The 14,338-nt window shown below is 44.6% G+C and overlaps 1 protein-coding gene across 2 annotated transcripts in view; it reads left to right on the top strand.

The window, feature by feature from the left end:
- Positions 1-12,141, top strand: part of col4a6 (collagen, type IV, alpha 6) — an 85,010-nt gene extending 72,869 nt beyond the window's left edge. For both annotated transcript variants that reach the window (XM_034556740.1, XM_034556738.1), the window contains 23 exons: positions 2,046-2,117; positions 2,564-2,671; positions 2,760-2,978; positions 3,363-3,521; positions 5,707-5,877; positions 5,972-6,115; positions 6,810-6,932; positions 7,049-7,230; positions 7,311-7,374; positions 7,449-7,523; positions 7,614-7,721; positions 7,805-7,912; positions 7,996-8,067; positions 8,201-8,320; positions 8,426-8,542; positions 8,657-8,818; positions 8,907-9,005; positions 9,171-9,320; positions 9,541-9,657; positions 10,245-10,436; positions 10,533-10,704; positions 10,808-10,922; positions 11,649-12,141. In XM_034556740.1, the coding sequence (XP_034412631.1) occupies positions 2,046-2,117; positions 2,564-2,671; positions 2,760-2,978; positions 3,363-3,521; positions 5,707-5,877; positions 5,972-6,115; positions 6,810-6,932; positions 7,049-7,230; positions 7,311-7,374; positions 7,449-7,523; positions 7,614-7,721; positions 7,805-7,912; positions 7,996-8,067; positions 8,201-8,320; positions 8,426-8,542; positions 8,657-8,818; positions 8,907-9,005; positions 9,171-9,320; positions 9,541-9,657; positions 10,245-10,436; positions 10,533-10,704; positions 10,808-10,922; positions 11,649-11,909 (3,110 nt within the window). In that variant the 3' untranslated portion in view covers positions 11,910-12,141. The remainder of the gene's footprint in view (positions 1-2,045; positions 2,118-2,563; positions 2,672-2,759; positions 2,979-3,362; positions 3,522-5,706; positions 5,878-5,971; positions 6,116-6,809; positions 6,933-7,048; positions 7,231-7,310; positions 7,375-7,448; positions 7,524-7,613; positions 7,722-7,804; positions 7,913-7,995; positions 8,068-8,200; positions 8,321-8,425; positions 8,543-8,656; positions 8,819-8,906; positions 9,006-9,170; positions 9,321-9,540; positions 9,658-10,244; positions 10,437-10,532; positions 10,705-10,807; positions 10,923-11,648) is intronic.
- The last annotated feature ends 2,197 nt before the right edge of the window (positions 12,142-14,338 follow it).

The following is a 14,338-nucleotide window of genomic DNA, read 5'->3' as shown; positions in this document are numbered from 1 at the left end:
TATATTTGTCTTAAAGTTTTAAAAAAAAAAATATATATATATATATATATATATATATATATATATATATATATATTAATTATTGAATTATTGAATTAAAAATACATTTTATTCATCATTTAAATATATTTAAAAATATTTAAATGTGTCTGAAATAAGAACAACACGGATGGACAGAACAAAGTCACACTTTGGAATAATTTAATAATAATAATTAATATTATTCTTGCATTAAATGACACCAGCAGCCTCCTTCAGACCTCCTTTAATTCTTCTTCTCCTCCTCTGAGACTGAACGACACAAAGTCCTCAGGCCTCTTATCATTCATTTTGCTCTTAATATGAAGGTTATTGTTGCTCAATGAAGAGAGAAACTCTCTCTCTCTCTCTCTATCTCTATCTCTCTCTCTCTCTCTCTCTCTCTCTCTCTCTCCTCATTGAGTGGAATAACCTATTTTTAAGCTTTTATTTTTACATTGCAAGAATTTCAAAATGCATTTTTTTTGTGCCTTTTTAACTGAATGAGCCTTGAATTAATTGAATGGAATTGATTGCTGTTTTGCTGATATCTTGTTTGATGATTTAAAAATTAAAAAGAAGATTTAAATTGCTTTTTCGGCGCATGCAAATGAAAACTGACTGGCTTTGTATGCTGCCATCTCCTCTCTCTCTCTCTCTCTCTCTCTCTCTCTCTGCTCTCTCCATCCATCCCTCCTTCCCTGTGCATGTGTATCTGTCCAGGTGAAAACAGCTGTGAAGGGGTTAATGACGCCGGAGAGGGAACGGGTGGGTAACTAACTTTTTCATCCACCAGCCAGAGCAACGAGTCCGGAGGGGGGGGGGCAGAATCTAGGACCCAGGTGGATTCTGGGAAATAAAAAATGCCACTTTATTCGGTCTCATCGTGTGTTCACATTGCAAACAACTTGGTTAAATATCCCCCAAAATACACGTTCAGGTGTTTATTTTAGTGCTTCTTTTTTTTAATCTGTCGATTTCTCCTAAATTCACCAAAATAAAAATAAACTAAATATTGTAATACAAAAAAAAACGACTACAGAGGCAGAAAATATTCAGCGTATGGTTCACTATAAGATAAAATAAGATAATCCTTTTCTTGGTCCCGCAGTGGGGAAATGATAAATTAATAAATTATAAATATAGTTTAAAAGCTCAGTATCTTTTCTACAGTTTATTCTACAGAGAAGCAGATACAATAATAAATGCTGTCCTGCCTTTAATATGTTGAGAAGCTTCTTTTATCTCAATTAAAAGTCCTTTAAATGAATTTAAAGTGGAGAAACTTGAATAACGAGCGAGTTTGAAATGCTTCTGTTGTCTGCAGTGTGAACGCCTGGTGAGCGTCAGATTAGCCAAGGGTTGAACTGACTCAGGCGCAGCCGTGCATTGTGGGAGATGTAGTCCTTTCGCCCTCTGAGAACAACCTCAGTGTTCTGCTCTTCCTCTGATCGAAGCTGCTGAAACCTGGCGCATGTTTTCAAGCCCCGCCTCTGCTAAGTGCTTTTTTTTTTTGGGGGGGGGGGGGGGGGGGGGGGGGAATAATAATAATAGAACTGATTCCCCAACACAACATTTAAAATCATAGCTTTTTACTCTTCATTTTTTGATTCATCATACTCTCTCTCAGCTCTTAATTGTGATGAATTTTGATACTAACGACATTCAACCTACAACACACATAATAATCATAATAATAATAATAATACCCATGATTCAACTCGGATTAACCTCAGTGAACATTTGGGGTGAATGGAGGCGACGGACAATTGAGACTGTTTGAGAAATGATGACATGAGTTAAAGAAATATTGTGTATTTCCTTCTGGTTATTAAGAAATATTGTTTATTTCCTTCTGGTTATTACTCAACATGTATTTCATTTAGTTGAACAATATTTCTACTTAAGATTCAGATTGATTTGATTAGTTTTCTCTCGTATTGAAGGAGTAATGTTTGTGTTGCACGAGTTGTGCGTCTGTCAAAGTGTTGAAGTGTGATTGCTAACCTGCGTGTGACGGCTGCCAGGCCAAGTGTTACCCTGCTCCATCCCCGGTGAGGGAGGAGACCCCGGTAACCCCGGAGTACCTGGACGACCAGGTACGATTCATCCAACGCGCCTCTTCTTAAACGGGACGCGATAGTTTTCTCATATCATTGTTTTAATGTATGTCATTGTGCTTCAAATAAAACTTAAATTAATTTTCTTATTTTTTTTACATTTTATTTATTTATTTTTCAGCCTCCAAGCTTTTTTTTTTCAGTCAATTGATATTTCTTATTTTACGTTCCTTTAAGTTCTTAAGAATAGATTAATGTCCATTTACGCCTCTTAAAGCGTTGATTAACGTTTCATGTCATAAAGATGTCACTTTAATCTTTATCTGTATCAGGTTATCACTCGATTACATTCACTTCTATTTCTTATAAATAATAAATCGCAAAAGGAGGATTTTCAGAGCAACAAATATAAACGTTTTGACACATTAATCTACTTAATATGACAAATAAAACTCATAATTGTAACACTTGTCCATGCCCGTCAGGTCTTAAAGGGGAACCGGGCTTCCCAGGAAACCCTGGACGTCCCGGGTTCGATGGTACCAAAGGAGGCAGAGGAGACCCCGGTTCTGGAGGCCAACCTGGACCACAAGGTGAACCGGCGTGCTCTCTGCACTATTTGTTATAGTCGAAATTTAAAAAAGGGGTTCCGGCCTTCAACCCGTCTCCGTTTCCATGCAGGTTTCCCCGGACCCAGAGGGGATTCTGGACTCCCAGGTGGCCCGGGACAGAGCTTCGACGGCGGCCGGGGGAAAGGCGGCTTTCCGGGGCGTCCTGGGAGCAAAGGTCAGCCCGGAGAGGTTCTGGGAGCCACGCCCGGTAGCCCGGGACAGAACGGCTTACCGGGGATCCCCGGAGACAAGGGCCAGCCCGGGACGCCAGGAGGTTCTGGTTCACCTGGTGGGTCTGAGACGGACAGAGGGATCAATATTTAAATGTTCCCATCGTTTTGTCTGTGTTCATGCATTTAGTAGCTCCTATAATAAGTCTGAATAAACAGTGTAGCCAGAATTCAGTGCAAAACCATAATTATAAAATCATGTATTCTTTTATATCAGGCTTATCAATATATTTTAATCAATATAAATGTTTTGTTTATCCTTAATGTATCCCAAAAAATCTCCCTTTAGCATATAGTATGCATAAAGTAATTATGTATGTGTGGTTGTGGAAAAATTATATTTTAGGGCAGTTTTTGAAGCACATCAGAGCTCCAAAAGTGATATTAGTATATTAGTATATTAGTATTAGTGGCGCCTGTAACGGCCTCTCTTCCTCCGCCAGGCGGTGACGGGCGCTTCGGCGTCCCCGGGCTGAAGGGAGAGCGCGGCGCTGACGGGTACCCCGGCATTTCAGGCCTCCCCGGCCTTCCGGGTGAGCCGACGTTTGGCATTCCCGGTCGGCCCGGAGCTCCCGGAGGCAGCGGCCTGAGCGGATCACCAGGTGAGGGCGTGGAGAGAAAGAAAAAAGACATTTTAATCCCGAAGGGGGAGTTATTTCTTGCATGATTTACAGCAACAACAACAAAGAAAAACATATTATTTCATTTAGTTCTTCCACTTCCTTTCACTTTGGCCCCTTTTTTTTTTTCCACTGTATTTCTGTCACAATCCTGCATCGACCAATCAGAGCCCACGGTCAGGCCCCGAAAGAACGTCCTCTTTTTCACCGTGTTGTGGTTCTCTTTGTTCCCGTGTTTCCTCCTCATTTCTCCCCTTCCTTTTTCCACCACCATCCATTACCTCCACCCATCCTCTCATCATCCCTCCGTCCTTTTCTTGGTGTCGGGTCATTCGCTATAAGGCTGCCAAGGTGAGACGCTCTCTCTCTCCACCGCTCGCCCATTCATCCACCCATCCGCCCTTTACCTCCCTCCTCCTCCTCCTCTCCTGCACTACTAGACCAACACGCTTTGCAACGAGTCGGCCTGCTCTGCATTTCTCACCTGACAAAATGTCCATCTCCATATCTCCATATCAATATCTTTATATCGTGCGATTGACAAAAGAAATGAAGGAAATCTACTCGTGGTATTTTCTTTCTTTTTTCAAGAAAATACAAAAAGGGAATCAAGTGATCGAATTATCAGATTATGCTCTGGAAGGCAGCAGAGTTACGCTCATTTAAGGACAATATACTTGTTTTTTTGCATTTTTTTTTTTGCCAATGTAATACATCTCAGACATACTTTGCAAATACTGGCTTTTGAGGACTTTTGAGGGCAAATTCATAAAGATGAGAGCTACAGATTGCTGCTCACCTCGTCTCAATTCACTAAATATATATTTGCTTACGTTAAGTTTTGCAGCCCGAGTGCGATTTGTCTTATTTTTTCTGGAGAGGGAAATCATTTTTTTTTTGTTTCTATAATAACCAAATTATTTTCTTAATTTCTTCTTTTTTTTCCCCGCATGTTTTTTTTTTCAAAATTGACATTGCAAGGGGAACTTTAGTCACTTAATTAATTAATGTTACACACCCGACTGAAGGACAAAAAAAGAAAAATTCAATTTTACAACCGGATTAACGGTCAGGCTTCAGACTAAGATGGACATTTGAACTGTGAGAGATTTAGAAACAGACAGTTCTCAAGTAAAAGTGTTTTATTATTTCCTCAGCCGGCACTAACCCCGTAGTCCAGTAGTGCGTCCTAGCGTTAGTGTTACATGTTCGTTCATAGGCTAAAGATTTGGGCTCAAATGCTTTTTTAACAACGTCGCTGCATCAATGCATCAATTCTTCACCCTTAAAAAAAGGACTTTAAAAAAAAAAGAATTCAACTCATCTCTGCGTTTGCGACACGTCGTGAAAAATGAAACGTCGCCGTGCGGATGTGTTGAAAAAAAAAAGAGTTCTCTTTTTAAGAACGTGAACAGCGGCCGTCCTTTAGGAGGTCGTGACCTCGCTAATCCGGTCTGGAATTGCACTTGTGTCTTCAAATCTATCTGGTGAAATATTACAGTATGATCACAGATGTTTGAAAACTTTTTTTAAATCACTGAACGTTGTGTAAATAACCACAACGTGTGTGTGTGTCTGTGTGTGTGTGTGTGTGTGTGTGTGTGTTCAAGTGCAATTGCAGCCTATGTGTGTGTGCGTGTAAATAATTATTAAATTGCTATATTTAATAATAAATGTGAGAATTGTTTTGAAGGTAAGTAAAAGGTAAGTTTATATTTCTCGGCTTTTAGAGATTTTTTTCGTTTTTTTTAAATATGTTATGTATCCAAATAAGAGAAATGTATTAATTTATCTATTTATAATGTATCTATTTATCCATTTATAATGTATCTATTTATCCATTATAATGCATCTATTTATCCATTTATAATGTATCTATTTATCCATTATAATGTATTTATAATGTATCTATATATCCATTCATAATGTATCTATTTATCCATTTATAATGTATCTATTTATTCATTATAATCTATCTATTTATCCATTATAATGTATTTATAATGTATCTGTTTATGCATTCATAATGTATCTATTTATCCATTTATAATGTATCTATTTATCCATTTATAATGTATCTATTTATTCATTATAATCTATCTATTTATTCATTTATAATGTGCACCGTGACCCGTGTCTGACTGAATCTCTCTCCGTCCTCCGCCAGGTTTCCCCGGTCGTAAGGGAGAAAGCGGAGACCCGGGTTTCCCGGGGCCGGCTGGAATGAAGGGAACCCCGGGACAGCCAGGCTCCCCTGGATCATCCGGGCCAAGGGGACCCCCTGGACCTGCGGGACCGGGGACTAGAGAGGGAATCCCAGGAACCCCGGGCAGGAAGGGTAGGCGGGGAGCTGCTGTTTCTCATCGCGCTTAATGTTCTCGCGTCTCCTCACTGCGACGACAACGCTTTGACTCTGCCTCTCTTTCTCGCAGGCGAGAGAGGTTTCGCCGGACTGATGGGTTTCCCTGGACTACCGGGTCGTCCTGGGAGTCCAGGGTTTCCTGGAGTGAAAGGCGAGGCCGCGGGCCCTGGAAGAGACGGACTCCCCGGCGGTCCCGGATTCCCCGGACAGAAAGGTAGAGTTTCCTTCACGGCTGTCGTGGCTTGAAGCAGAGAACGCAGCTTTAACATGAAGCATAGACTTCTATACAACCAGAGGAGTCGCCCCCTGGTGGTCAGGAGAGAGAATGCGGCTTCAACACATGAAGCATAGACTTCTATACAACCAGAGGAGTCACCCCCTGGTGTTCGGTAGAGAGAATGCAGCTTTAACACATGAAGCATAGACTTCTATACAACCAGAGGCGTCGCCCCCTGGTGGTCAGGAGAGAGAATGCAGCTTTAACACATGAAGCATAGACTTCTATACAACCAGAGGAGTCTCCCCCTGGTGGTCAGGAGAGAGAATGCGGCTTTAACACATGAAGCATAGACTTCTATACAACCAGAGGAGTCTCCCCCTGGTGGTCAGGAGAGAGAATGCGGCTTTAACACATGAAGCATAGACTTCTATACAACCAGAGGAGTCGCCCCCTGGTGGTCAGGAGAGAGAATGCAGCTTTAACACATGAAGCATAGACTTCTATACAACCAGAGGAGTCGCCCCCTGGTGGTCAGGAGAGAGAATGCGGCTTTAACACATGAAGCATTGACTCCACATTTCAGAAACGGAGGTTGCCGCCTGACGAAGATTAAACAGATTAAGAATTAAGAAAACAGGATACACAGCGGGTCAAAGGTCACCTCGATGCATTGTTTTTACTTCTGTAGGTGAGAGAGGATACTCTGGTCTACCCGGCTTGCCCGCTCCTCCTTTCCGACAAGAGTTTGTGGAGAGAGGAGAACCCGGAAACCCCGGTAGCAACGGCCTTCCTGGCTTCCCCGGACCCCGAGGTAACACTACTTCCTGTTAACTTTTTTCCCATACACAGACTGTGCATGTAAAACATGATATTCTGATCACGGCAACCCGACAAAGATCATAAGGTCTACCCCCCAACGGGTTTCAGGTGACAAGGGTCTGTCTGGTCCGCCTGGTCGTCAGGGTCTGCCTGGACTTCCCGGTTACGCTGAGCAGAGTAAAGGACAGCCGGGACAACGAGGGTACCCGGGCCAACCGGGAACTCCAGGTTTCCCCGGGCCGAAGGGAGAATCTGGAATCATGGGATTCCCCGGCACGTCAGGACCACGGGTAAAAAACAAATTCATAAAAACATAAACAATGCAACAAAGTTCAACCAGCGAGACTCGAGTTCTGACGGCTTCTTTCAGGGCGACGACGGCGCACCCGGTTTCCCCGGCAACCCTGGAGAATTTGGTCGTTCCGGTGGAAAAGGTGAAGGATCACCTGTCGCATTTGTTTATGGAATCTGTGGATGCACCGTTTGACTCGCGTGGTTTGTGCTTCAGGTGCACCCGGAGAAAGCTACGGGTACCCCGGAGGTCCAGGTGCTAAAGGCCAGCCAGGAGAGCCAGGCTTCCCAGGTAGGACTCACTCACCTGAATATAAATATACGTTTAACCCGTCTGTGTGTCATCTGTGTTTCATTCATTCCACCGAGCGTCTCTCTTCAGGTGGCCGCGGCAATGACGGCGCCCCCGGTGACAACGGCTTTCCTGGAAGTCCAGGTTTCTCCGAAGTGAAGGGAAATCCTGGTGAAGGGGGGCGGCCTGGAATAACGGGTGAGAGAGGCCCCTCCGTGTCCTTTTTTTTCAATGCAATCTGAGCCAGACTGTGTAACGCGTTTGCCTCGTCTCCTCTGCAGGCTCCCCTGGTTTCCCCGGGCCCTCGGGCCAGGCCGGCTACCCGGGAAGAAGAGGAGAAGACGGGTCTCCTGGTCTGCCTGCAGGTCCCGGAGGTCCTGGAGCCAAAGGTGAGAGAAGAATCCGCCCTCTGTTTCCACTTGAGACGATTGAACAGGTTCTGGAGACAAACTCGTGTGCTGTGTTTTTACAGGTTTGCCCGGACCCCCCGGTTTGGATGGACTCAATGGCCTCGGTGGACCTAAAGGACTCCCTGGAACCCCAGGCAAGGACCTCCTCACACACACCAGAGTCACACTTCTCATGATCCAGATTAATCAGTTATTCGTCAGGATCACGCCCGACAAATACTCTAGAGAAACAAGAAGGGTTGAAGGTTTCGTTGTATTTGCCTCCAGGTGGGAATGCAGGCGGCCGCCCGGGTTCTCCCGGTGTTCCGGGTTTCAAGGGGGAGAGAGGCGTCTCCTACCCGGGAGGTCCAGGCTACAACGGACCGAAGGGAGAGAGAGGAGATTCAGGTGAGATGAAGGACCGTTTGAAAATGCCGACCGAGCATATATTCATTCGTATTTAACGATACGGTATCAAAAGTAACGACCGCGGGTTCGTTTTTCGTGTGTCAGGTGGTCCTGGACGCGTAGGGTTCCCCGGTCTGCCCGGACCTCCTGGTCCCACTGTGGGGTCAGATGTTCCCGGACCTTTGGGAGACCCCGGTCTGCCTGGACTGGATGGAGAGTATGGTAAATACATTTCCTCAGTCCAATGTCCTTTTTCCTTACTGTTCCTTTCCATTCTGGTCCTGTCCTTCCTTTCTCTTAACCCAATTCATGATCCTTTCCTTGTTCCCTGTCCAGGTCTCCCGGGTCCCCACGGTCCTCCCGGCCCTCCTGGTCCTGGCACAGCCGATGGAGACCGAGGTGACCCCGGGCTCCCGGGCTTCCCCGGCGGCCCCGGCAGGAAAGGAGACTCGGGCATCCCCGGAGGCCCCGGACTCCCCGGCAGCTCCAGTTTCAAAGGTGACGTGGAGCTTCCAAACAGCCTTTAAGCAAAAGTGTACGATAACGTAAGAATAATAGTAAAACATCGCATCTTCGCTTTTTTCAGGAGGACGAGGTGAGACCGGCTACAGCGGAGGTCCCGGTCTCAAGGGTTACCCCGGTGACCCTGGTTACTATGGAAACAAAGGAGCCAAGGGAGTACAAGGTAGGAGGCCTTTCGTGATCCCGCAGGTAGAAGTAGACCGTGATGGTCCAGGTTGCCCTTTATTCCCTCTCTGGTTCCGCTCACTCCTTCACGCTGTGTTTTTCCCGTCCCTCCTTGTCCCCTCCCTCCTTGTCCCCTCCCTCCTTGTCCCCCCCGCTCCTCCAGGCCGTCCGGGTCGTGCCGGTAGCCCGGGACTCACGGCGCTAGAGCGACCCCCCGGCCCGCCGCCCTACGGAGACACGGGCTTCCCCGGTGGAGCCGGCAGCCCCGGTGGCCCCGGAGACGGCGGTCAGCCTGGAATACCGGGACGTGGAGGTGAGCAAATGAAGACGCTGTTGTTTACTATTATAGCTAATTATAAGGACTGTTATTATATATATATTTCTTAAAATGTTGAACTATTTCTTTACTGGCAAGTAAACAGCAGTGTTTTTTTACATGCACAGGTGTCTGTACCCCTATTTGAATATATATATATATATATATGTGTGTGTATGTATATATATGTATATATTATATATATAATATGCTGCAGGTTCTAAGGGTCGTCCCGGTCCGGTGGGTAAACTTGGCAGGACCGGATCTCCTGGTTTTCCCGGACCTATCGGCGAAGCCGGACCCCCGGGTTTCCCCGGATCCACTGGAGAGCAAGGTCAGCAGTCGGAGAGAGGAACCTTATTTCTAAGTGTTTCTCTGAAGTTGGAAGAAAGCATAATAACATCTGTTTGTATTCAATTATACCCTCAAATTATTTCAAATTCACCCATCTGTTTTGCTTAATAAATGCTAATATTTTTTATTTTATAGTGCTAATAATGAATCATATAACTCATAATGTGATAATCTAACAGAACATGTCCCAAAAAGAGGTTATTTTTTTTCTCTAAAATGTTGTGAATGTGAAAAGATGGATGCCGATGATGCTTCAATTAGAGGGTTAAAATTTAAATGTATTATTCATGTCACACAGTCTCAACACTGATTGACTATTTTACGTTTGTTTAACACCTTTATTATTTCAGAAATATGGCACGTGAAAAAAGAAAACGTAATAAAGTAATAAATAAAAATATATAACATATGTAATATTGTTATTATTATTATTATTGTTCTGATTATATATTTATTTTTTGGTTTTATCGAAGATGTCATATATGAAATATATAAAATTGAAACGCTCTTTTCACCCATAAACCTCCCCGGTACAAACTACCTCGACCCTGTTTCCTCTCCCTTTAGGACCCACCGGTAACACCGGACGCCCCGGCTCTCCCGGCGGCGTCGGCCGCACTCGGAGCATCGGCTACACTCTGGTGAAGCACAGCCAGAGCGCCCAGGTGCCCATGTGCCCTCAGGGCATGGCCAAGCTGTGGGACGGGTACAGTCTGCTGTTCGTGGAGGGTCAGGAGAAGGCCCACAACCAGGACCTCGGTACGGCAAAACCCCCTTTTTAGTCCGTATAACTTCATCAATAAGAGTGAGACCCTCAAAAAGACTCTCTCTCTCTCTCTCTCTTGGCGTCTCCAGGCCAGCCGGGGTCCTGCCTCCCCAGGTTCAGCACCATCCCCTTCCTCTACTGCTCCCCCAACGAGATCTGCTTCTACGCCAGCCGCAACGACAAATCCTACTGGCTCTCCACGACCGCGCCCATCCCCATGATGCCCGTCGCCGAGCAGCAGATACAACCGTACATCAGCAGGTGCTCGCCGTGAGCGAATGAACTGCAGTGTGTGTGTGTGTGTGTGTGTGTGTGTGTGTGTGTGTGTGTGTGTGTTGATTAACCTCTCTCTCCTCCTGCCCAGGTGTTCTGTGTGCGAGGCGCCGTCTCTAGGCGTGGCGGTCCACAGTCAGGACATGACCATCCCCACCTGTCCTCCGGGCTGGAGGAGTCTCTGGATAGGATACTCCTTCCTCATGGTAAGACGCTCGAGACCGTAAATGACCACTTTATCTTTTTTTACGGCGCACAAAATATAGGAAAATGAAAGCGGGTTCGCCAGATAATCCTTCAGCTCCAGCGGGGTCTCCGGCTCAGAAGGACCCGGAAGCTCCGGTGGGAGGAGGAGAAGGAGAAGCTTCCTCCTCGGGCCAGGAGCAGAGCTTCTCCTCCTCGGGCCAGGAGCAGAGCTTCTCCTCCTCGGGCCAAGAGCAGAGCTTCTCCTCCTCGGGCCAGGAGCAGAGCTTCTCCTCCTCGGGCCAGGAGCAGAGCTTCTCCTCCTCGGGCCAGGAGCAGAGCTTCTCCTCCTCGGGCCAAGAGCAGAGCTTCTCCTCCTCGGGCCAGGAGCAGAGCTTCTCCTCCTCAGACCAAGAGCAGAGCTTCTCCTCCTCGGGCCAAGAGCAAAGCTTCTCCTCCTCGGGCCAGGAGCAGAGCTTCTCCTCCTCGGGCCAGGAGCAGAGCTTCTCCTCCTCTTAGTAACTTCAAATAACAAAGTGGTCAACTAGGATTGAAATAAAATGTTGTCGTTTTCTTAGTTTTAATATGTGCAGAAATGACGGTTGAAGGGAACTAGCCCTTTCAAAATAAAACGCCCTTTTTACGTTTGCTCGTCTAAAAAAACTCGTCTGAAAAACGTTCAGCAAACAGGAAGTGATGCGTGCCTCTTCCTCTCCCCCCCCCCCCCCCCCCCCCCCCCCCCCGTGCAGCACACGGCGGCCGGCGCCGAGGGCGGCGGTCAGTCCCTGTCGTCTCCCGGCTCCTGCCTGGAGGACTTCCGCGCGACGCCGTTCATCGAGTGCAACGGGGCCAAGGGCAGCTGCCACTTCTTCGCCAACGAGTACAGCTTCTGGCTCACCACCGTGGAGCCCAGCCAGGAGTTCGTCTACTCGCCGGCGCAGGAGACCCTGAAGGGGGGTCAGGAGCGCTCCCGGGTCAGCCGCTGCCAGGTGTGCAGCAAGCTGTTGTAGGAGGAGGAGGAGCTGGAGGGCCGGAGGTGACATGTTAACGCCACAAAGAGAGGTGCTGATGATGCAGGATGAGATGATTTATAAAAGAAATCTATAAAAGAACACGCGACTCCTGCTTCTCTCAAGAATCGAGTCGAAAAAAACAACACGGACTCCGTTTTTTTTGTGTTTTTTTAAAGAGTTTTTTTAAAGAGTTTTTTTTTTTTTAAGGAATGAATTCCTTGTTGCGAAGAAAAAAAATATATATAGGAAAAAGAAAGAAAGAAAGAAAGAAAGAAAGAGGAGTTTGAGTGAGGGAAAAAGAGCTCCATCGCTCCTCCTTCACTGACAATGGTGCTATTGTTTATGTGTTTATTTTGTGCCTGTTTTCTGTGTTTTTTCCGCGTGAGTGGCGCCCCCCTGTGGCGCCGCACTGCGCCGCTCACACCGTCTGCTTCCTCAGCTCGCACCGTTTGAGTCCGACGTTGGTGTGTTTTTATAGAGTTGGTTGAATCTAAGGTCTCGACTCTCGTGAGCTGCTCCGACTGAAGCAGAACCCCCCCCCCTATTAAAGTGTCATGGCCGCCGGCTGCGACCACTTTTACTGCAGCGGTTTTTGCAGAAATTCATCATTTTCATTACGGAAGGGAAACAAATAGCCTGCTTGAAAGCATTTAATTGAGTTATTAGTGTGCGACGTGCAACCTTTTTCAATATTTACCTAATTTTAAGTAAAATGTACCTTTTTTAAGAACAAAAGAAAAATCAGATGACAGGCCAACAGCAACTTTTAAGGCAGAAAAGAACCAGAATATCCTTCTTTTTTTTATTATTATTATCATTTCTATATTTGCACATTTGATTTGAGTATCGAACCTCAGATATTGCAGATTCCAAATAAGCGTTTTCAGAACGATCCCAAAAAACACATTAAAAGGAAAAAAAACACGCTGCGGTTCTCGACTTTTATTCTTTAAAGCAAGTTGCAAATTCTCCACAATTTTGATTTTAATATAGTTTACAGAAATTACTCTGCGTATTTTCACAATACGACTCTATGGTGCTACGACAACCCTCGATGACTTTGAAATACAATATTTAAAAATATTAAACTTTTCCTGTGAATGAGTGACTTGAATGAGGCCAACCATTCATATATATATATATATATATATATATATATATATATATATATATATATATATATATATATATATATATATTGCACTGATGTGAACTCACATTAGAACAATAAACCAAATCAAGGGGCATATTTCCTCTCCACCTTCACATGCTTTCATCTTTATTTTGTGACCAAACTTTACTCAGATGGCAACAGGAAACCAAACACACACACACACACACACACAAACTCTCTGATAGGTTGTTAATTATTGCTGTATATAATGCTTACTGTATTTCCCACCAAAGTATGTTTGAGCAAAAGTCTATAAAGCTAGTAGCTCTTTGTTTTATATAGTATTATTTTTTTCCAGTCTGTGTCTTGTTCGCTGTCCCTCGGATAAGAATAAAGAAGCCGTCACCTATTTTCTGTCTATAAATGCAGATTTTTGCAGACGTATTTATGACAGAATCAAGCGTTTTCTTTGCATTAAAACATCAAAAGTGTCGCTTGTGTTCTTGCGTCTTTATCCTTGGACAGTGGGAGCTACTGGGTGACTTGTAACCACTATGACCACTGTGTCTATAGCACATAGCTCTTTCTCTCTGCTGGTAGCCCTGATTATATTACTATGCCACATTTTTACTGCTTTTTTATTTTGTTTTTCTCTCCATTTTTATTTTATTTTTTTGGTCAGCCTTTGTGGTTTTTGTAATCTAGATTGTAATTATTTTACTTAAATCATAGATACGACGCCCTGGTTTTATTTACTGAGATGGGAAGGGAATGGGAAGGTAACGATGTGTACATTAAATATTATGGAGAAAAAAAAAACAAATGCCTTTTTGGATTATGTTTTTGTATATGGAAAATATATTCGCCACTGATGATTTTACGGACGCAGCAAACCGTTTTTTTTTTTTTTTTTATTGTCTGTTTTTGGTCTTTATCCCTTTGTCAAAAAGCGCTGAAAAGAGTTGAAATGTTTTGTGCGTGCTGTTAGTGCCCGGAGGGCCGGAAAAGAAATGCAGTTCTCCTCAAAGAGGATCTATAACAATACAACATTAATAACATGTGTGTTACTGTAATGTGTATTTCTGTGCTCACACACATTGAAATAAAGTCTCTGAACTAACTGAGAATATCTAACGCGGGATTATTTGACATAAAAAACACGAGTATTTTCTTATGGTAAAAAGATTATGTGAAATAAATGATAATATATCATTCTAAATCTAAAACTTTGGAAACTGAGAATTATCTGTGTACATACACACAGATTGTCCTGGAGGTTGGGTGGTGCACCAATGCTACTAGAATAGAAACA

The sequence above is a fragment of the Cyclopterus lumpus genome, chromosome 18, assembly GCF_009769545.1.
Source record: "Cyclopterus lumpus isolate fCycLum1 chromosome 18, fCycLum1.pri, whole genome shotgun sequence".
NCBI classification, from domain to species: domain Eukaryota; kingdom Metazoa; phylum Chordata; class Actinopteri; order Perciformes; family Cyclopteridae; genus Cyclopterus; species Cyclopterus lumpus.
The sequence above is the reverse complement of the archived record's forward strand: the minus strand, read 5'-3'. Positions and strand labels throughout refer to the sequence as shown.